General features: G+C 48.7%; 1 protein-coding gene across 5 annotated transcripts in view; it reads left to right on the top strand.

Moving 5' to 3' along the window:
* DOT1L (DOT1 like histone lysine methyltransferase) overlaps positions 1-21783 on the top strand; it is a 73909-nt gene that overhangs the window by 24700 nt on the left and 27426 nt on the right. For all 5 annotated transcript variants that reach the window (XR_001863592.1, XM_017739143.1, XM_017739148.1 and 2 more), the window contains exons 7-15: positions 724-786; positions 8627-8682; positions 11465-11544; positions 13081-13149; positions 16277-16383; positions 17531-17572; positions 18922-19005; positions 19962-20196; positions 21545-21658. Coding sequence is in view for 4 of the 5 variants with exons in the window: in XM_017739143.1 (XP_017594632.1) it covers positions 724-786; positions 8627-8682; positions 11465-11544; positions 13081-13149; positions 16277-16383; positions 17531-17572; positions 18922-19005; positions 19962-20196; positions 21545-21658 (850 nt within the window). In the remaining variant the exon portion in view is untranslated. The remainder of the gene's footprint in view (positions 1-723; positions 787-8626; positions 8683-11464; positions 11545-13080; positions 13150-16276; positions 16384-17530; positions 17573-18921; positions 19006-19961; positions 20197-21544; positions 21659-21783) is intronic.

Genomic DNA, 21783 nt, shown 5'->3' with positions numbered 1-21783 from the left:
CAGGAATGTGTCCAGGTGGGTTTGGAATGTCCCCAGAGAGGGAGACTCACCTCCAAATTTGGGCCAAATCCTAAAGATCAGGTGGGACCAGGCTGCTGGAAATGTGGTGATGGGGATGTGTGAGGAGGCACTGAGCTGTCTGGATATTGGATTTTGTTCCTTTCTCCCCTCTTTGGACTACAGAAAACAGCAGCAGGTCTCCCTCCTCTGCACCCTCGTGTATTTGGGTGCAGTTTGAAGCATTCCCAGTTGCTGTGGGAAGCAGGATTCTCTCTCTGTTTGCTGCTGGGATACTTTGCCTGCTCCTTTCTGCCTCCTCAGTGACCCCAGCAGACCTGGCTTTGTCCTGGTTGTCCCTTTGCTCCCTGGGCTTAGGCTGGGCTGCCCCTTCCTCCTCTCTCTGGGAGGATGCACCATGACTTAAGGCTGGGCCATTTTTAGTGCTGGGCATTGTAAGGGCTTTTCTTAGAACATGGAACTTCCATGGAAAGGGGGGTGAAGATGCCTCAGCCCTAAGGAAGTGGGGGTTTGGTTTTTTTAAGGAAACTGAACAGCAGGAGCTCTGTGTCTGCCTGGCCTTGGAATGTTAATGGCAAAAAGCCTCCAACCAGACAGGATTCTTGGGGGTCAGTGAGTGTTTCAGAGCCGTGTCTCCATTGCTTTGATGGAACTGGAAATATGAGCTGTCCTAATAGCTGGTTTTGATTTTCCTCCCTCTTGCAGACGATGGACAGAGAGTTCAGAAAATGGATGAAATGGTATGGGAAGAAACATGCAGAATACACAGTGAGTGACACTCAGCTGCAGATCGGGATCCACACTCAGTGCAGAGTTTGTGAAGTCCCTTCCAGCCCTTCCTCAGCCACCAGCAGCTGAGCCGCGGCTGATTCCTGGCTCTGATCTTGCTCCTGGGGATGGTGTTGCCAATATATCCTCCCAGACCCCTCTCTCTGCCTGACATGGGGCATGGTGTTATTGGGAGCACTTCCAGGTCTTTCCAGAAACTCCTGGAAGATTTATTCTTCTAAAGTGTTGTTCTGACTGGGGCTGCCATGAGTCTTCTGTTTGTGTTAAATCCCCTTTTCCTTTGTCCCTCCCTCTCGCCATGGATTGGGGTTTTTGCCAGGTGTGGCAGCTCCTCCTTGGGGTTCTGACCTCTCCTGCTGGAAATAAAAGCTGAAGCTTTGGTTCTGCAGGCAGGGGAAGGTGTGGCCACCTGGGAGTGGTTCTGGAGGGGATGGGGTGGCAGGGGTGGAGGTTCTGGATGGATGGAGATTGGAGCAGGATGCTCCAGGAGCAGTTAACAGCTGGATGGCTCTCAGGGGAGGGTGGTGGGTGGTTAGTTCTGATTTGGAAAGGTTTGGAATTGGATGCTCTGAGGGTTGAGCTGGAGCAGGGGGGGTAAATGGGTCACCGTGGGGGATCTTCCTGCCTGTGGCAAGGGTTGTGTTGGGATTTCTTTATCTTCCTCCTGATGTTTCTTTATCTTTGAGGATGTTTTGCACTCCAGGGATGGTGTGAGGCATGTGCAAATCCATGCACTGTCCAGTGTCATTACTTCCCTTTTCCCTTTCTTCCCCTTAGTAATTGTCATTAAGAAAATCTGCTCCCTGGTTAATCACTTTCCAGCCAGGAAATGGATGTACAATAGGAACCCACTGGGAGTTTTGAAAACACATCTATTTATGCTTCTGCCACTTTCCTATGGTCAGGGAAGAGGCTGGGTGGATCAGGGATATTCCCTAATATCCCAGGGAAGCTGGGCCACTGCTCAGAGGTTGCAGCTGGACACGTGTCCTGCATCCAGCTGTGAGCAAGGGTTGGGGAACTGTTCCTTCCCTTCTGTGCAGAGCCCTCCTTGCCATGTTCCTGGGATGGAGTGATCCACGTGGCTTCAGCATCCCAGCAGTGTGGGATCCATGGCAAGTTGGAGCTGCCCAGCCTTTATTTCCCAATTTTTTGTCTGCTGGGATCCTTGGCACTCTCAGTTTGTAGTGAAGCTGTTCCAGCTCTCCCTTTGGGAAGCAGGCTGGGAAGGTGATGGTCCCACCTGGAATTCCTGTTCTGGATAGTGGGATTCCCATCCAGGGGATGCTGGGCCTGCTGGGGGGCTGGTCTGCAGCAGGATTGATACCAGGCTGCTAATTCCTTCCTGCTGTGGGAGCACTGGGAATGCTTTACTTTTCCTGAAGTGGCCATATGGCATTTTTCCATTGTGTCACCCAGCTGGCATGACATGAAGGGAATTGTTCCTGAGGATACTCTGCTTCTGAGCTGGGTAATTGAAGGAATAGGAGAGGAACTTGGACTAAAATATTGGAAGCATATTGCTTGCCTTAGGCAGCATTTCCATATTGAGCATTCCAAGTGACAGAGTCTGGTGCTATATTGAAACAAAGCTACTTATTTTTGCCAGGTTCTTTGGCTTTTATAACTGTTTTCTGCAATGTTTAGAGTAAAATTTCCCTGAATATGCAATCTGGGGGTTTTTTTGGGAAGAGTGAAACACTTGCAGCACTTCTTGTCTGAAGGAAAGTTGGTTTCCTGTCACCTTGGAGTGATGCTTGGGCACAGATTTTGGGCTTTTACTGTAGGCACGCAGGGCAGATTTTATTTGATTTTTATTCATCAAACAGACTTTTGCCAGGCAGTTTATTTTCTTTAGGAGCTCCTTAGCAGCACCTGCTATAGGTGACTGTTAAACACAGGGCAAACTTGCTCACAGTGCAGCTGGAGGACACAGGAAGACGTGGAATGGAAAGCCCGGCATCTTTGTGTTTCTGGAAAACAGCTTTGTCCCTGCAAAATGCTTCGTGAGGTCCCAAAATTCCAAATGTTGGAGACAAAATAAGCACAAATTGAAATAATCTGTCATCAGCAGAGCTCAACTCGTGAATTCCACTCCAGTGTTACAGGCAGTCATAAGAAAAATCAATGTTTTGAGAAGAATCAAGTGCTGGAGGAGGGGAGGGAGCTTGGCAGAAGTTCAGTGGGAAGAATCTCAGATCCCACCTGCAGCTTTGGCTGAACTTTGTGGAGGGTGGTTCTGTCTTGTTGTAAAAGTGAAAACTGTGGTGCATAAGGCAGCAGTAAATCCTGGAGCTGGGCCTGCAGGGGCGTGCTGGGTTTTTAGATTAATTTAACAGCCAGGATCCCAGGACAGTTAGAGATTTCCAGTTCAAATGGATTTTGGGTTCTCCATGGAAAGTGATTTGCTGAGAAGTTGACTTCAGCAGAGGGTTCCATGCTTGTTTGGGTTTGTGCATCTCAACAATTCCTTCTTCCTTGGGAAATTATTACCTCTGTGGCTTTTCACCATCTCCAGCCTTCCCACCTGGTACAATCTTTCTGAGAAATATTTTCTGTCCTTTCTGCCTTTTGCAGCAGTCCAAGAGACTCAGAAGCTCATGATGTTTGTAACTTGCCCCAAATCCTCCCAACAGGATTTTTTCAGATTACCATTAAAAGAAAAGTTGCTAGGAATGTAAACAAACAAAAAACCCATGACCACCCCCCAAACTCTCCAAACAATAAACTTGTGTTTGAAAAGCCTTGGAGAGAAGGGCAGTCGCTGTTGCCTCACCAAATTGTTCTGCAGCCTTCAAATTCACCTCCTGGTTTTCCCCACTGGATTGTTCTTGTTACTGCTGGAAGTTCTGAGCTTGGACATGAATGCTGTAGAGCAAGGCCCAGTGACAGCATTTAAATAAATCCCGATTGTTCGGGTGTATTTCCACCCTATTTTGTCCACAATTATATAAAAAAAATCCCTCTTGAGCAATGGTTCCACACAAAATTGCAGCCTCAGTTGTTCTGTAGTCACTTGGTGATAAAAGAGCATTAAACTTCCCCAGTTGCAGGTGGCAAAGTGTCCTGGGGGGTGTTGGATGCCCAAGGCTCTGCAGAGCCACAGCTGGATCATCCCTGCAGCTGGAGAGGGGGGAGATCCGTGTGGGGCATGGGAGGAGTGGGAGGAATTTGCTCCTCATGCACTGGCTTGGGAGGCTCCTGATCTCCAGCTGTTGTTGGTCACTGAGTCTCATAATCCTGTTAAATGAATATTTACACCCTCTGCCCTGCTTGGGAATGTGCAGTTCCTGCTCATTTAGGGGAAAATCAGATTCTTTGCTGCTCTTCTCTCCTGCATCCCAAGGGAAGGATCCTCCTCTAGAGCTTTTCATCATCATCATCATCTGCTTCAGCTTTTTGGACTAGAATGTCCCACTTCCAACACATCTCCCTTTGTTCCAACTCCTTTTATCTTCTCCTTTCTCTTCCCATGGAACTGAGAAGTTTCCAACATTACCCCACTCTTTTCAAGTAAACCCGTCTGAAGGAAGCAGGAGAGTTCTGGAAGGTCATTAGACCTGGCTAATTAGAGAGCCTTTCTTGGGGAATTCCTGCATATGTGCAGCCATCAAATTAAAACCCGGCACGGCAATTAAGAGGCAGATGGGTTTTCATGGTTTCCGACTGTAAATATCCTCAAGTGGCCTCCAAATCGGAGCCATCTCAGGTATCTGGGCCAGGAGGCTGAGGTTGCTCAGTAGCATAAAGTGCTTCTCTTCCTGGGCTCCCCTTGAAGAAAGTTTTTGGTGTTTTTTGGTTTTTGTTGAGTTCTCAGTGCCTGTGACCTGTTGTTCCCTTTCCCTGAGAGAAGAAAACACGAAGCAGGCTTGTTCATGGTGTGCTGGAGCACGCAGCAAGATGTGGAATGGAAACCCCGGCATCTTTGTCTTTCTGGAAACTTTGTCCCTGCAAAATTCTTCCTGAGGTCCCAAAATTCCAAATGTTGGAGACAGAATAAGCACAAATTGAAGGATCCCTGGCTGAGCTCAGAGCAGTTGGGAGTTGGTGCAGTCCCATGTTGGACTCTGCTGAGAACCAGGATTAGTTTTGTGTTTATTTACTCAGGGTTGTTATAACAGAATTCCTGCCCTGCTCCATAAATCTCGTGTTAGCAGGAGGTGGCAACGATGATCAAACCAAGAGCAGGAAGCAGGTCAGCATTCCTGAAGGTGGGATTTGGGCTGGATGGACACCTCTGTCTGCTCCCAAGAAACCCCAGGAGCTTCTGGTGGCTGGAGCTGGTTCGGCCCTGGGGGTTGGGGATGAGTTTGGGGCATAAATCAGTGCAAGCCTGGCTCTGTGGCCTGCAGGTCTCTTCCCTAAGTCTGGCCTGCCTGTCTGCCTGCTTTTCCTGTTCTGAGCAGAAGCATGGGGTTGTGTGGGAGTTCCAGTGCCCAGGACCTGGTTTGTGATGGTGGCTGACATCACCTGTACCTCAAAACTTCCTTGCCGCCAGGAGCTGCACTCAGGGAAGGATGAGCCAGCTGTTTGTTCCCGATCGTTTTGACTGCCCCATTTCAGCGGGAAATTTGCTGCTTTGGTATTTGAAAAGCCCTCCAAACGTCCCCTGTGGCTTTGAAATGATGCCACATTTTGGAGGTTTGGATTCGTGCCTCCGGTTATTTTTGAAAAGAACAAGGACCTAAAAATAGCCCTGTGTACTTTTCCAGGCAGAAATGCCGGCTTTTCGGGAGCCAAGTGTTTGCACGGAGGCGGCTGGAATGAGGCATCTGCCTGTGAATTTATGGTTCTGTGCAGCGTTACCAGAGAGCCTCCCTGGCCAGCACTGGGGTGAGAACCCAGCCCTCCTCCTCAGCACAGGGCCCTGACCTTCCCAGCTTCCTGCTCTGCTCCATGATGAACTCACAGCCTCTGTGCACCTCTGGCTGCCTCCCCCCAGGCTGAGACCTGCTGCTTTCCAGCCAGTTGCAGGAAGAGTTACAGGAATCAGATGCTGCTGAGAGTATTCCTGCAGTGTCTGTTTGAAAAACCTGAATAAAAACCTGTTATGGCTTCTAAATTTAGAAGCAGTGCAGGCAGCAGCTCTGGAGGCGATTTGGCTGAGCTAATTATCCTGTTAGATAAAGCATCTCCTGCATTGTCTAATCAGATGAAAATATCTGTGTTACAGATGGTCCCTTCCATTCATTATTCACTAAGGAGATTAAGTTTCTGAGAGAGAGGAGGAGCAGGATGAGGGAGGGGACAGTGGAGGAAGAGATTGAGTGTGGCCCTGTGGCTGTCACCGTGTGGATGTGTCCCCTTCTCCCTGAGTGTCCAGCATGGACCACGTTCTGCTGGTTCAGCTGCTGCTGCTGCCCTGGGGCAGGGATCAATCAGCTGGACTTTCCTTTCCAGTTCTTGTTTCACTCTCAAAATTACTGCAAACCACCAAGCCGAGTGGGATTTTGGGGGGATTTTTTTGGATTCTTTGTGTCAGTTGATGACTAAGGAGCTCCTTTCCTTCTTTTAGGGCATCATTTATTGATCCCTGCCCCAGCACAGTGGGTAAGGAGTGGTTACAGGGGTCAGGCAGCTCAGTCCGTGTTAGAGGGGAGCATCCAGGAATCACTGCCTTTCTTCCAGAGGGGAAAAAACAACCCATTTTCTCCCAGCCACAGTTGCTCATCTGATTATTTCTGTACTCCAGTGTTTTTCCTGGTGAGGTTTTTCCCTTGACTCTTGGCAAAGCATGAGCTGGGGAAGCAGTGCCACACAAAAATAGATGTGTTTAAGCTGGGCTGTGGTTCATTTGAATTGTTAAATGGCTCTGGCTTGCAAAGTGTTCATCCACCATGGGTGATATCAGGTTAAAACCTGGAGATTTTGGTTATAAGTGCTCTTCTAACCACACAGACAGGGCAAACACACAGTGAAACTGGACCCAAGTAAAGCCTAACAGCCACTTAGGTTGGATTTCAAGACCTCTCTATGAAGTTTAGCGTTTCAAAATCGTTTCATGTTACGCTGGTTCTTTGTTCTCTTGCAGACTGTGGCATTAGGGTTGTGCTTCCTGGTTTTCCCAATGTTTTTCTTGCCCTGTTAGTGTATGAAAACCCTGAGGAGACGTTGGGAGCCGGTGGTGTGGAGGATGCCATAGAGAAGCTGACTTGCAAAAATTGTTATAAAATAAACACAGTTGCCTGTCATGTGGTTTTCTTGGACTTCGCCTTGGTTACTCAACCATGGAGCTGTTCACTACAAAAATAGATAAGACTGAGACAAAACTATCTCTTCAAATCAATCTAGAGGTGGTGTCCACAAATAGACATCCAGAAAAAATCTTTCCTTATATATGAGATGAGAAAAACTCTTGGAACTTTTTTGATCTTGAGTCTCTGGTTCAGATTCTGGCAGTACCCAGCAAGATGTCCTTAGGTTGGATCTTTGAGTTCAGCTTCCAGCTTATCCTTTGTTTTTATTGCAGCAGGGATGTCAAAGGTGGGACATCACAGGTAGTAATTCTGGTTTAAATCTGATTTCAGCCCAGCTGGTGGAACAGGTATTTCTCAGTAACTTGAGCTAATCTTACCTGCTCTGTTCAGTTTCTAGTACTTAAGGCTCTTGACCAAGTTCTTGATCTCTTGCCTGAGAACCCTGAATGTCCCCTTTGCTCAGCCCTCTGGTGTAGCAGCAGGACATTTTTGGTGGTTTTCCCCTTCCTTTCCTCCTGGAAGCAGCCCCATTCCTGTTGGCACCTGTGGCTTTGTCCTTCCCCGTGGCTCAGGCAGGTTTGTCACCCCCTCAGTGTCCCTGAGCCGTACCAGGCCCTGGAGCTCCCTTTGGCTGTTCCCAGGCTGAGCCAGCCCTGAGGTATGGAAGTTGTTCCAGTGCCTGCACTGCAGTGCTGGCACTCTGGAGTTGTCACTCAATGAGAATTAGTGCTGCCACGTGAAATCCTCACTCCTTCCCATACAGAGAAACCGGTGCAGACAAAGGATCCTGAGCAGTCGCTGCCGTTGCTTTGATGTTCCCGAGGTTCTGGCACAAACCATCATCTTCAAAGGGTGTCATCAGCATTAATTATAGAGTTGCACCTTATTTTTTCTCTCCTCCTCTTATCTTCCTCCCCCAACCTTCCTGCTGCCTGACTTGTGGCACAGCAGAAGAGTGTGGCCTGTGGACTTCTCTCGTTTCAAAACACGACTGAGAAAACATTCCTCTGTGCAAGAGCTCTGTGTTCACCTGGCGCTTGATGTGGTGTCATTGGAAAGGTGCTCCTCAAGCCACTGAAGTCAGAACTGTATTTATTTTCAAATAAGACCTTTCTGTTACTTCATTTCCAACTTGAAAGTGTTAGAAGTGCTCAAGGTTTATATTTAGCACCACAAAAATCAGATGCTTGTTTGTGCAGTGCAGCAAGAGCCTGGATTGGGAGCCAGGGCTCCCAGCAGGAGCTTTTCCCAATCCATGCTCAGCCCTCTCTGCTGAGGGGAGATCACCAGCCTTGGGGGGCTTCAGGAGGCATCTGCTGATCAGCTTTGGGATGAATGCCAGCACTTTTGGCTTCTCCATGGAGCAGCCAGAGACCCTTCCCTGTTCTTCCCAGGCAGGAGAGCGGCCGAGGGTGGGAGCAGGGAGGGAGAAACCTCTGGGATTTGACGAATGAGCAGGGTCAGCTCTCCCTGCTCCACCTCTGGGTTTCCAAAAGGCTTCATTTGTCCCTGGTTGCTGTGGGGTCAGGGAGCTGGTCCAGCCTGTTTGTCCCTCTCTGAAGGGAGCAGGAGGGAACCCTGTTAACTCCTCTGTGTTTCTGTGTTCTTTGTCTTGTTTTAAGCTGGAAAGAGGTGACTTCCTCTCAGAAGAATGGAGGGAGAGGATTGCAAACACAAGGTACAGTACAGCAATTGAATGCTGCTTTCTGAGCTGGATATTTGGGAGTTTGTATAATGGAAATTGGGAGGCTGGCCAGCTTTTTATATAGAATTTCCATAGCAAATACCCCAAGTCTATCTGCCAACTCTTACACTGGCCTCTTCAGATCCTGTCTTCTGACTAGAAGAATGGCTTTGAGTGCATGTCCCATGATATTCCATACAAGGGTGTATCCAAGATAAATTCTGGTTATAAGAGGAGCACAAACCTCCCATTTGTTTTGCATATCCCTATAGTTCATGTCAGGGATTCTGGCAAAACTCTCCTTATCTTGGCTGTTGGGGCACACAGGCTCACTTTCCCTCTAATAAAAAGGAAGAGACCCAAGTGAGTTTGTTTCAACTTAAATTGGAAGTTCATTTAAACTAATTGTCTTGAAGATTTATTTATGTGAGGAACTGCACAGAGGGTTAGGCTCCTTTCTGAGGGAGCAGAAGGAGAGTAAGTTTGTTAAAAGCAATAAAAATCGTCTGTATTTTTAAAGCTTTACATTCTTTCAGCCTTATGGGTAGAAAAAACCCTCTTTATTTTTATATGACCTTCTGGGCCACCCTGTTACGTGGGGGAATGGAAGGCAGTTGTCAAAGAGGGCTCTGAAAGCCTTCAGAGTTGTGGCAATTTCTGGATTGCTCCCAAAGCTCTGGTTTTGAGAGCCTGGAGGAGGCGTCTGCCAGGCTGGTGACTCCTGCAGGATTCTGTCCCTCACTTTCTTCTGGAGGTGCCTTTTAATTTGTGGGCAGACTTGTCCCAGCCTTGCAGCGCACTCGGGTTTGGCTTTGTTGCTTGTTATTCCAAGTGCACACTCCTCCGCTGCCCGGGCAACTTTCCTCGGAATTAATTTAAATTTTAGAGGAATTTTTGGCTTAAGGAGCTCTGACTGCACCCAGAAGTGCTGGGAGATGTTTGGTTTGTGTGGCATGGCACTCATTGTGTGTCTCAGTGCTGCTCCACCTCGCTCTGGTGCAGGATCAGGGAATTCTGGAATGGTTTGGGTTGGAAGGGACCTTAAATCTCATCCAGTGCCACCCCTGCCATGGGCAGGGACACCTCCCACTTTTGCTCCAAGGTTGCTCCAAGCCCTGTCCAGCCTGGCCTTAGACACTGCCAGGGATGAGGCTGGCACCAGGACATAGTTCCCGGTGTATTCCAGGGGATCCCTGTGCCTGTGGCTTGGCAAAACCTCCTGGAACGAGGGCTGAGCCCAAGGGGGGGATTTGGGGTTCCTGTGCCCTCCATGTGCACACAGAATTCTGTGCCAGAGTGAACACTATAAAAACACACATCTGCACGCTCTGGCTTTTCCCCTTCCTCTCCTGGATCTCCTGGATGTTTTCTAGTTCCATTAACATGTTTGGCTCTATTGCAAGGCCCTTTTTTTTATTGGCACATGGGAAGGAAGAGGAAGAAACCCCTGCTAGCTTTACTTGCCAGGCAGGGTTTCCCGAATTTCCAAGAGCAAGGCGTAGCAAGATAAACTTTTTTTTTCTCTTGGTGTATAAACATTTTTTTTTCGTTCGTGGGTTTTAATAGCTTTGGCTTCTGCTCTTAAACTCCATGTCCTTGTTGAACACGTTTCATGTGTGGAGGCACTGGGAAGGGAGTTTTCCAGCAAAGAAATCCGTTCTTCATGTGGGAACAATAGGCCAGGATGGCTTTTACACCTCACAGAATCCTGGAATAGCCTGAGCTGGAAGGGACCCTCAGGGATCATCAGTGCAGCCCCTGGCCCTGCACAGACACCCCAACAACCCCAGCCTGGGCATCCCTGAGAGCGCTGTCCAAACGCTCCTGCAGCTCTGGCAGCCTCGGGGCCGGGCCCATTCCCTGGGGAGCCTGGGCAGTGCCCAGCAGCCTCGGGGGGAAGAACCTTTCCCTGAGATCCATCCCAAACCTCCCCTGACAAGTTCATTCAGCAGGGAGCTCAACCACTTCCAAGAGCTGTTGAGGACTCTTGTTGCAGCCTGGTAGTAAATGGGCACCAGGGACAATGAGACCAGGCTGATGAGACCTTAAAACTAAAGGGGTGTTTCTTTTTAAATCTGTGATTAAATTATTTTTTAATGTTCTGGTTCTTTCCCAAACCCTTTTATCATTTATGGGATTCTACCTCTGATTTTACCTCTGTGCAGATTTCCTTGTTTCCATATGATTTTTTTTTTTTCCCCAGGAGCAACCCCCTCCCTCGATTGAATTTCCTAACCCAGAAAGAAAGATACAATTCCTCTTTTTGTGGGTAGGGCTGAAGTGCTGGGTTTAGGACAGGGAAAATGTGCTGAGATGTTACTGTCTTCTGGCATTATGGGGAATTTAGAGCTGGAAGAGAAACAGGGTGCCCAGAGCAGCTGGGGCTGCCCCTGGATCCCTGGCAGTGTCCAAGGCCAGGCTGGACATTGGGGCTTGGAGCAGCCTGGGGCAGTGGGAGGTGTCCCTGCCCATGGCAGGGGTGGGGCTGGGTGGGCTTTAAGGTCCCTTCCAACCCAAACCATTGTGGGGTTCTGAAATATATTTTGATATTTTGCTGTAATCTTTTAAGTCCCCCACCAAGAAGGAACAGGATAAAGTTTGTTGTGCTGAGTGTTGCTCTCCATGTGTTGGGTGGCAGGAGCTGTAGAGTTGGGGACCAGCAGGTTTGTCCATGGCTGGAGTGGCTGGGAAGGCTCCAAGTGGCTGTGATGTGGCTGGGGGGTCCCTGTGGGATGTTCCTGGCTCCCCAATCTTTAACTGGGTCATTGTTTTGCAGTGTTATTTTTGTGAATAACTTTGCCTTCGGGCCTGAGGTGGATCACCAGCTGAAGGAGCGCTTTGCGAACATGAAGGAAGGTAAATCCGGCTGGAAATGTTTTTCCCTTGGTTTCCTGATTCCTGTGGGAGCTGGGGTGGGAGGGGGGCTCAGTTCCAGCTGGCAGAGCTGGGCTGGGAGGTTTGTTCTGTGCCTTGGGGCCAAGTGTCTGCACCACAGTTGGGATTTCCACTTCCCACCTTCATGGCTGCCCAGACCTGCCTGGCTCCTTGGAGCATCCCTTCTGCTGGGACGGCTCTGGAGCAGGGTTGGGGTGGGAGGAGCTGCTGGGCCATCTGTCCCTCTTTTGGGAGCCCACAAAACACTCAACAGCCAAGGCCAAACTTCCTGCTTCCCTGGCAGAGTCCAAGGCTAGGCTGGATGGGCTTGGAGCACCTTCAGATGCTGGAAGGTGTCCCTGCCCATGGCAGGGATGAGCTTCATGGTCCTTCCAGCCCAGCCCATTCCATGATTCTTGGCTGCAGAGGCACAGCTTTGGAAGGCCAGGCTGTAATTCCATACAGAACTCACTTCCTGGGTTCTCCTGTTCAGAGTTGTCCCATTCAGTGCTGGGTGTTAACTCCTGAGTATTGAAATGCTGGAGTCTCCATCCCTGCAAGTGCTCAAAAACCTGGGGATGTGGCACTTGGGGACAGGGTTTAGTGGTTACCATAGTGGTGGTGCTGGACTTAAAGATCTTGAAGGTCTTTTCCAACCTTAATGGTTCCACAATTCCATGCAAACAGGGACACTGTCACTGGATGCTCCTTGGGAAGCCTCACTGCACACCCACTAACCCCACCACGGCCTTTCCATTGCCCTGGGTGTCTTTTCTTTGCTCTTAACCACTGGGATAACAATTTCACTTGATTGTGGCAGAAATGACAGAAATAACAATTTCTGACAAGAAAAATGTGTGGTGTGAACAAAGCAGCTGTGGCTTCCCATGGCACAGCTTTGTGCTGAAATAAATAATGTGACTTTTGGGCTCTGCTGCAAACCATCAAACTCCCAAACTTAAGCTGTTTTCTTTAATTTAACTGGTTTACTTTTTCGTTTTCCAAACTTGTTTAATGGTGGCTTGAGAGCAGTGGGAAGGTGGGGCTGGTTCAAGAACCCTTTTACAATGACAAAACCTAATTTCTCTTCCCAGAGTGTGCTCAGGCTCTGCCTTGAGCTGAATGACCCCAAATACCCGTGAAATGCAGATTAGTGGCCTCTAAATAAAACAGCTTTGGGGGCTTGTGTATAAAAGATCCCAAGGAGGAAGGAGATAATTGAAATTTCTTTAGATTGCCACTGAGAATTAATGTATTTTCTTTCCCCAAATGTTTCAAATCTTTCATTTTAAAGTGATCCTTGAGGTGTCACCTGGCAGGAATCATAGATTGGCTTTCTTGGGGCTGCCAAAATGAGGATTAAGGGATTTATTTCTTTTTTTAGTGCTATACAAGGGGCAGGTTTATAGGGCTGCTCTTTAGGGCTCTGTACTGGGTTATATTTATTAAGTAGTTATTTCTAGAACAAATAATGGAGCTGACTGTGCTTTTTTTTATTTCTTTTCTCCTTTTTTCCAGGTGGGAGAATTGTGTCCTCAAAACCTTTTGCACCTCTAAATTTTAGAATTAACAGTCGAAACTTGAGTGGTATGATTGCCCTTTTTATTGTTATTACAGTTGTGGATATTCATTATCTGAACGTGTCTGGGGGGGTGTTGTTGCTTTTTAGAGTTGTTTAAATAAGTAGAAAATGCTGTTGGATTATTGGGGCACACCAAGTGACAGGTACTTAAAATCAATCAAAAAAACCCCACCCGAGAGAGGAGCAAACAGACACTTTTTGGGGTTTGTACTGCTGTGTTTTGATGTTTGTCCCATCAATGTGTCCCTGCCTGGGCAACTTTGGAGCTGAAGAGAAATCAGGAGTTCAAGAGTGTGATTCGTTTCTTCAGCCACAAAGAGCTGCAGTGACTCACAGGGGAGTTCCTTACACCCTAAATCCAGGCAGATAAACCCCACCAGTCAGGATTCCTGAGGCTTCCAGGTTATGGAGCCAGTCTGGGAGAGCTGGGGGGGTTCACCTGGAGAAGAAAAGGCTCTGGGGACAACTTAGAGCCCCTTGCAGGGCCTAAAGGGGCTCCAGGAGAGCTGCAGAGGGACTGGGGACAAGGCATGGAGGGCCAGGAGCCAGGGAATGGCTTCCCAGTGCCAGAGGGCAGGGCTGGATGGGATCTTGGGCAGGAATTGTTCCCTGGGAGGGTGGGCAGGCCCTGGCACAGGGTGCCCAGAGCAGCTGTGGCTGCCCCTGGATCCCTGGCAGTGCCCAAGGCCAGGCTGGACATTGGGGCTTGGAGCAGCCTGGGACAGTGGGAGGTGTCCCTGCCCATGGCAGGGGTGGCACTGGATGGGCTTTAAGGTCTTTCCCAACCCAAACCATTCCAGGATTCTGTGAAATGTTCAACTGTGAACATCTCCTGTGCTGTGCATTGAGCAAACAAACCTCTCTGAGATACACCCAGGCCCTGGGCCTGGTTTATTGCCAGCACAGGGTTGTGTCTTTCTCCTCCTCTGAACATGCAGGACTTGATGTTTGCCGGTGTTGTCCTGTGCAAGGACATGAGCTGCAGTTTAAGGAGCTTTTGGGATGTTCCATGTTTTGGTTATGCTTTTGACCTTTCTCAGACTTCCATTGTTGAAACTGGGATGTCTGTGCAGGGCCGAGACTGATGATCTTTGTGAGTCCCAGCTCAGGTTATTCCATGAAATTTCTCAAGCAAAAGAACAGTCCAAGCTGGGGTTTACTTGTATTTACTGTGTCCAGTGCTAAACTTTCCCTAAATCAACCCCGTCTCATTCCCTCACTGTGCAAACATAGGGAGCAACTCACTGAGTTCCAAATCTCGAGCTGTGCTAATTTCAGCTTAAACTGCTTTTGAAGAACAGTAATTTTTGGAATGTCATGAAGTAAATTGTGGCATTGGGAGTTATTTTTACCAAACTGGAATTCTTGTGGTGTCCCACACATCAGGCAGCCGAACCTGCACTTTTCTTCCCTGTTTGAAATTCTCTTCATGGGCCTCTGGTGGTTTGGAACCTTATTGACCCTTGGGTGCTGGACTGCCAATTCCTTGGAGACAGGGACTTGAAAATAAAAGGGAAAAAAAGGTGGAATGGTGCTTCTGGAACACCTCAAACTTCAGGAAAGCTGGAATCAGGCTGTCAGTTTGCTAATGAGGCAAAGAGAGTGTGAGTGAAGCTTGGGCCCTCTTGCAGAGCCCACCAGAGCTTGAGGAAATCCAAGAATGCACTTGGAGAAGTTTCAATGAGACCTGCCCACAAAAATACAGGGGTTTGGCCTCTCAAGCCTTTTCTTTCCTGGATTCTTCCCATTTCCTTCTCTCTCTGCTGCATTTGGGAGACTGAGGCCAACATGTGCTGCTCCTTTCCCCTCAGAACAGCCCTGGCTACGAATGCCAGCTGAGCCAGATCTTTATCCCATTCCAGCTCCCACCCCAGCACGGATTCATTGGGGATGTTTTCTAGAATGCTGAAGTTTCAGATCTCAGCTGTTGTTTAAAGATGAATGGAAATGCTGATGTTAAAATTATATTGAGATGATTAATTGGGGTTTGGATGGGTGAGAGGCTTAGCAAAAGGAGAGACAACAGCTTCCTCCAGTAGGAAACTTCCAGGGATTCAGACAAAAGGCCCTGAAAAAAAATTACCTTTGCATGCTACAAACAGGGAGAATTGTGGGAATAAATTTTAAGGCTTAATCCCATTCTGAACCATATTATGTTTGGGAAATACCAATATCAAACGAGCTTGTGTGGGATGTGCTGGGCCTGGGCCTTGTTCCAGTGGCCTGTTCCAAGTGACACTTCCAGGGAAATGCCATGGCCAGTATCCTGCACGTGGTACAGGGGATGTCACTGCTCTGCTGCCTTTGTGCTGCCCCACAAGGTTTTTCATAAGACTTTTATTCATCAAGGCTTTTTTTGGTGCCTGAGCATGACTTGAGTCACGTCTCACCTGCCTATCAAATACTCTGATCTCAAGTATGAGCATTTAAATCATTTATACAAAACAATGGAAAAGATCAAGCTTTAAGAAGGAGGCACCAATTCCCTCAACACCACTTTTGTCCTTAGTGCTTCCATCTGTAAGAAAAAGTGGAAATGTGGAAAGAGTTGGGACAAATGAAAACAAGTATTAAAATGTGGTTAAAATAGTGGTTGAGGTCTCTGAATCCCAAACCTTGCTTTTGGCCTCTTCTGGGTCATTTGTGTTTAATTAGAAACGTGCCATAATTTCTCCTGCAGCCCTGCCACTCACTCAGTGGTTGTGGGGGTGTTTAAGGCACATCCCATTGCCATTAATTCTGGAGAACAAAACAAAATTAAACAAGAAAGCAAACCCAGAACATGTTTGTCCCCGGTCCAAATATGGGGCAGCTACAGTTGACAGGGGCTGGGCTGGTGACGTTCTGGGACTGTTTAATTCAGTCCTGTCACACATGTGTTGTTCCTTGGAAAAATGTGTTGTTCCTTGTTGTTCTCTTGGCCAAGGTTGAGGAATTCACTCTGGGCTGGCTGGCTGAAAGGTACATGTCCCACATGTTTGTTTCCTGTGGGGTGCACGTAGCAAGAGAGTAAGAAATTCCCTCTCAACTCCCAGCAGTGTTTTCCTGGAGGATCTGCAAACCAGATTTCTCAGTGTTGATGCCTGGCTGGTCTCAGCTGAGCTTTTCCCTCACCTGGCTCTCCTCCCACAGATATTGGCACTATCATGAGGGTTGTGGAGCTGTCACCACTGAAGGGCTCCGTGTCCTGGACGGGGAAACCAGTCTCCTACTACCTGCACACGATTGACAGAACCATAGTGAGTACCAGGGCTGCCATGGGGCCAGGAGCCTCTGCCCTGCTCCTGGGCAGCATTTTCCAGCTCCACATCCTTCTGCTTTGCACTTGTCTTCACGTCCCTTTGTGTATTGACAGACCTGAGTGTGCAAACTGACTCTGGCTGCTCCAGGGCAGCGTTTTCCAGCTCCACATCCTTCTGCCTGGCACTTGTGTCCGTGTCCCTTTGTGTATTTACACACCTGAGTGTGCAAACCAACTCTGGCTGCTCCAGGGTTCCACACCCCCTGGGGATGAGGGCAGTGCTGACTTCCTGAAGGCGCAGAGATTCACTGATGAAATTCCTTCTGCAGCTCCTCAGAATTGGGGTCTCCTGCTGTAAATTCCTCACTGAGGAGAGACTCAGTGGGGCTTTGATTCCTCTGTGGTGCACAGACCATTTCATTCAGTCATATTCAACCCGTACATCTCAATTTTAGTGAAATTCTCAGCTGCTGTAGAAGCAGCCCAAGCTCCACAACAATGGTGATGCATTCACTGGTGTTTTGAAATTAAACAAAACAAAACAAAAACCAACCAAACAACAAATCCAAAAACTCCCAACCAACAACAATAAAAAACCTAAACAACACCTCACCCCTCCCACCAGAAAAACCCCAACCCCCCAAAAAAACCCCAACTCCTCCATAAAACCCAACAAACCCCATGGAAATGAAACGTTTTGTGGACAAACAATTTATTGCAGCCCAAGTTTTTCAAAGTGTGACAGTAAGGCTGCTTTCCTTGCTCTGCTGTAGTCTAACAATGCTTTTGTTCAGGAATATGCCAGAGTGCAGATAAATGGTGGAGTACAAGGGTGCAGCAGCTCCAGTGAAAATAACTTCATTGAAAATCAGCCTCTGCTGAGGGGAGATATGTGACACAAAGCTTTAAAACAAGGCCAGGCAGTGGTGGGGATGATAAAACCTTGTAGAGGTTGGATTATGCCCTGTTACACAACAGGCTGGGTGGCTGAAAAGAATGAATGTAAGTGGCTTCTTGATGCAGCTTGTCAGAAGCAAAGCAGTCAGAATTTCTGCAGTTCTGCACTTATTTTAAGCTAATATTTTATTCTTCTGTGTTCATCTGTCATGGCTTTGAAGATGACTCTCTTCTCTTTCTATTTTCAGCTTGAAAACTATTTTTCTAGTCTCAAAAATCCAAAACTCAGGGTAAGTTTCAGTCATTTTCTGTAGTAAACTCCAAGTAAGGGAGCAGCCACTGTGAGGAATTTATTCACAGGTGGACAGAATTGATAGGAAATCAGATTTTCTTGGTAGGCAAAGAACACGGAGCTAATTGAAGGGAAGCCTCAGATGCCATCAAGCACTAATTCAATCATGTCCAAGGGATTTCTAATAGAGAATTAATGGGGCAGCCCCAAGGTGCTTTTACCTTGCACTGGAGGTCTATAATGAGCTATTTCTTCATTAAAGAACTGGAATTAAAGAAGGGAATGATGGTTTGAATCTGTCCCAGTGCTCAGCTCCTGAAATGAAGCTGAGCAATGCTCTGAAATGTTCCTTTTGGGATGTGCCATTGGAGGCACAGAGTGAGTTGTCATTTGCTGCAGTCTGGGCTGTTACACGTGGAATTAAAATGCCGGAGGATTTTTGGGACTGTGCAGGGCTGTGTTAACCTGAAATAATCAATGGATTCCCAGGAAGAGAATTAAGTGAGGCCACTTAATTTAAAACTTCAGGTAAATGTTCATCCTCAGGCTGAGTGGCTCTGTAGGAGCAGAGCTCATGGGGGCTCTGAAATGGAATTATTTCAGATTGCTCCACTCACATTTGGGAAAAAAAAGACCTCTTGGAGGGAAAAAAAAAAAAAAAAAAGCTCAGTGTACTTCTGACCTTCCCTGCTTTTCACAGTGAAACCTGCCACTGGTTTGGTGCTTAAATCAAAGGAGTGTTGGAATTGCCAGAATTCTTATGCAGGTTAAACCTCACCTGGAAGGTGCAGGAAAGGCTTTGGCTGAGTCCTGGAAATTTCCTGTCTGAAAGAGGTTTTTTTTTTTTTTTTTTTGCTAAGAGAAAAAAGAGATTTTCTCTGAACAAGGAAATTTTCTGTCAGCCTGGGAGAAAATCAGCCTGAAAAGTTGCTGCTTTTAGTTTTTATTAATCACCTTGATAAACTTGGCTAAAGTTGAACTAGATGATGATTTATGGCTTTGCCATTTCCATCGTGGAAGATTTTTAAAGTGGCACCACGAAATGCTGGGCTTGTGGGGAAGCTATTGAAATGTTTAATAATAATAATAATAATAATAATCCAAATGAAACCTGATACAGCAGTGTGGGGTTGGGAGGGGAGAATATGGGAAGAGGTTGGAATTTAATCTCCTCTGGAGGTGGGGAATGCAGTGGAAAAGGACTTGCTCTCACCTGAGTGAGGCCTTGAGGCAGGGGAAGGTTTTTCCCTTCTCTTGTGGAAAACTAAGCTGGGAAACAAAGTGATCTGTATTAAAAAGTGCCAAATGCACGAGCAAATGATGAAATCTCCCACCCCTTTTCCCCAGGAGGAACAAGAGGCAGCTAGACGTCGTCAACAAAGAGAAAACAAGAGTAACACAACGACTCCAACGAAGGTCCAAGAAAACAAGGTGAACATCCTGCATTTCTGTGCACTGACTGTGCTTCCTGTGTGGCTGTGCACGAGCTCGTGCTCTGAGTCAGGAAAAGCCTGGCTCTGTGGGAAGGCTGCTGGGTTTTACTCTGAGCACACAAACTGCTGTTGCTGTGCCCAAAAATATGATGGAGTGAGTGAATAAAAGCTGCACTTGGGAGTCGCACCACTAATTCTGGGGGGAAAAAAACCCCAAGGTGCTGCAAGATGAATAGTTGGTTGTCCACCCTCGCTTGCATCCAGCAGGAGTTTGCAGAGCTGTCCCTGAGTCACAGCCCACTGAAGGGCTGAGTCTCTTCTGCAAAGACTCATTTCCTTTCTTGGGTAATGCTGTGAGAAATGCAGTGCCTGTTCATGCCCAAAAATATAAAGTATTGATTGTACTCTGACTTTTGAGTGAAATTCAGTTGTATATAGTCAGGGAAGGATGAATAATCAGCTTTTCTTAGACAACAGGTACAGATTTAACAGAATCACAGAACAGTTTGGCTGGAAGGGACCTTAAAGCCCATCCAGTGCCACCCCTGCCATGGGCAGGGACACCTTCCACTATCCCAGGCTGCTCCAAGCCCCAATGTCCAGCCTGGCCTTGGGCACTGCCAGGGATCCAGGGGCAGCCCCAGCTGCTCTGGGCACCCTGTGCCAGGGCCTGCCCACCCTCCCAGGGAACAATTCCTGCCCAAGATCCCACTTAATTCTGCCTGAGGTTCCCCCTTTCAGCATTTTCTTTTCTGTAATGGGTAAGTCTAGAAGAGAATGAGCACAACTCCTTGGGAACAACTCTTACCCCAAACAAGCCTGCTCCCCTGGCAAGTTATTGAACTGCACTGCATCAGTCTCCTTTCAGAAAGCTAAACACAGTTATTAATGTTTGCTGAAAAGGAATGCTTCATGTGGAGGTAGAAATGACCAAAGTTTTTCAAAATCTCTCAGGATTCTGGTGCTGAAGAAGAAAAAGCTGCAGCAAATTCTGTTAAAAAGCCATCTCCCTCCAAGGCCCGGAAGAAAAAGCTGAGTAAGAAAGGCAGGAAAATGGCAGGGAGGAAACGAGGGCGCCCCAAGAAAATGAACACGGCGAGTACTGAACGCAAGACCAAGAAGAACCAAACTGCACTAGAACTTCTGCATGCTCAGACTGTCTCCCAGACATCTTCATCCTCTCCTCAGGGTGAGTGCAGGGGTGCTGGAAGAGCCTGGATCAGTCTCTGAAGCTCTGGACGTGCTCATTTTTGCTTTATTGCCAGGTTGAGTTTGGTTTTGTGGCATAACTCCCCTGTTGCCACCAGAGCAAAGCTGCCCTTGAGGTGGTGGTGATGGTGGTGATGATGGTGATTGATGTGTTAATGGTGGTGTGGGTGGGATTAATGTATTGATGGTGATTAATGTGTTAGTGGTGATGGCATTAATGTATTGATGGGGGTGGGATTAATGGTGATTGATGGTGATTAATGTATTGATGGTACTGGGTGGGGGATCTGTCTGTGGGTACTCAGCCAGGAGCTGGGGCTGAACTGTGGCTGCTGCCTTCTCTCTGCTGCTGCTCTTAGGATGGAGCACAGATATCCTTCCAAACAGTCTGGGGCCGTGTGTCTGGGCCAGTGTGTCCGTGTGTCTGTGTGTCTGTGTGTCCGTGTGTCTGAGGCCGTGTGTCCGTGTGTCTGGAGCCGTGTGTCCGTGTGTCGGGAGCCGTGTGTCCGTGTGTCGGGAGCCGTGTGTCCGTGTGTCGGGAGCCGTGTGTCCGTGTGTCGGGAGCCGTGTGTCCGTGTGTCGGGAGCCGTGTGTCCGTGTGTCGGGAGCCGTGTGTCCGTGTGTCGGGAGCCGTGTGTCCGTGTGTCGGGAGCCGTGTGTCCGTGTGTCGGGAGCCGTGTGTCCGTGTGTCGGGAGCCGTGTGTCCGTGTGTCGGGAGCCGTGTGTCCGTGTGTCGGGAGCCGTGTGTCCGTGTGTCGGGAGCCGTGTGTCCGTGTGTCGGGAGCCGTGTGTCCGTGTGTCGGGAGCCGTGTGTCCGTGTGTCGGGAGCCGTGTGTCCGTGTGTCGGGAGCCGTGTGTCCGTGTGTCGGGAGCCGTGTGTCCGTGTGTCGGGAGCCGTGTGTCCGTGTGTCGGGAGCCGTGTGTCCGTGTGTCGGGAGCCGTGTGTCCGTGTGTCGGGAGCCGTGTGTCCGTGTGTCGGGAGCCGTGTGTCCGTGTGTCGGGAGCCGTGTGTCCGTGTGTCGGGAGCCGTGTGTCCGTGTGTCGGGAGCCGTGTGTCCGTGTGTCGGGAGCCGTGTGTCCGTGTGTCGGGAGCCGTGTGTCCGTGTGTCGGGAGCCGTGTGTCCGTGTGTCGGGAGCCGTGTGTCCGTGTGTCTGAGGCCGTGTGGCCGTGTGTCTGGAGCCGTGGGTCCGTGTGTCTGGGGCCGTGTGTCCGTGTGTCCGGGGCTGTGTTTTGATCTCATGACAAATGCCATGTTGTCAGTGGTAGAGCTCCTGTCCTTGTCCCACGCACTGAGTGCTGGTCTGAGGCTGTGTTTGTCTCTCCCCAGATGCCTACAAGTCACCTCATAGCCCATATTACCAACTACCTCCTAAAGTGCAACGGCATTCGTCCAACCAGCTCCTGGTGACACCCACCCCCCCTGCACTACAGAAGCTGCTAGGTAAGGCTGGCCTTGGCCTGCCAACGTCCCCTTTGGGGTTTTGCATGGGGCAGGAGGGGGGATTATCTCCTTCCCACCTTCCCCTGCCCGCCCCACTTCCTCTGGCATCACCCCAACGTCCCTCC

This window comes from Corvus brachyrhynchos, unplaced genomic scaffold (genome assembly GCF_000691975.1).
Source record: "Corvus brachyrhynchos isolate BGI_N302 unplaced genomic scaffold, ASM69197v1 scaffold130, whole genome shotgun sequence".
NCBI lineage: Eukaryota > Metazoa > Chordata > Aves > Passeriformes > Corvidae > Corvus > Corvus brachyrhynchos.
This window is presented reverse-complemented; position numbering and strand designations above follow the sequence as displayed.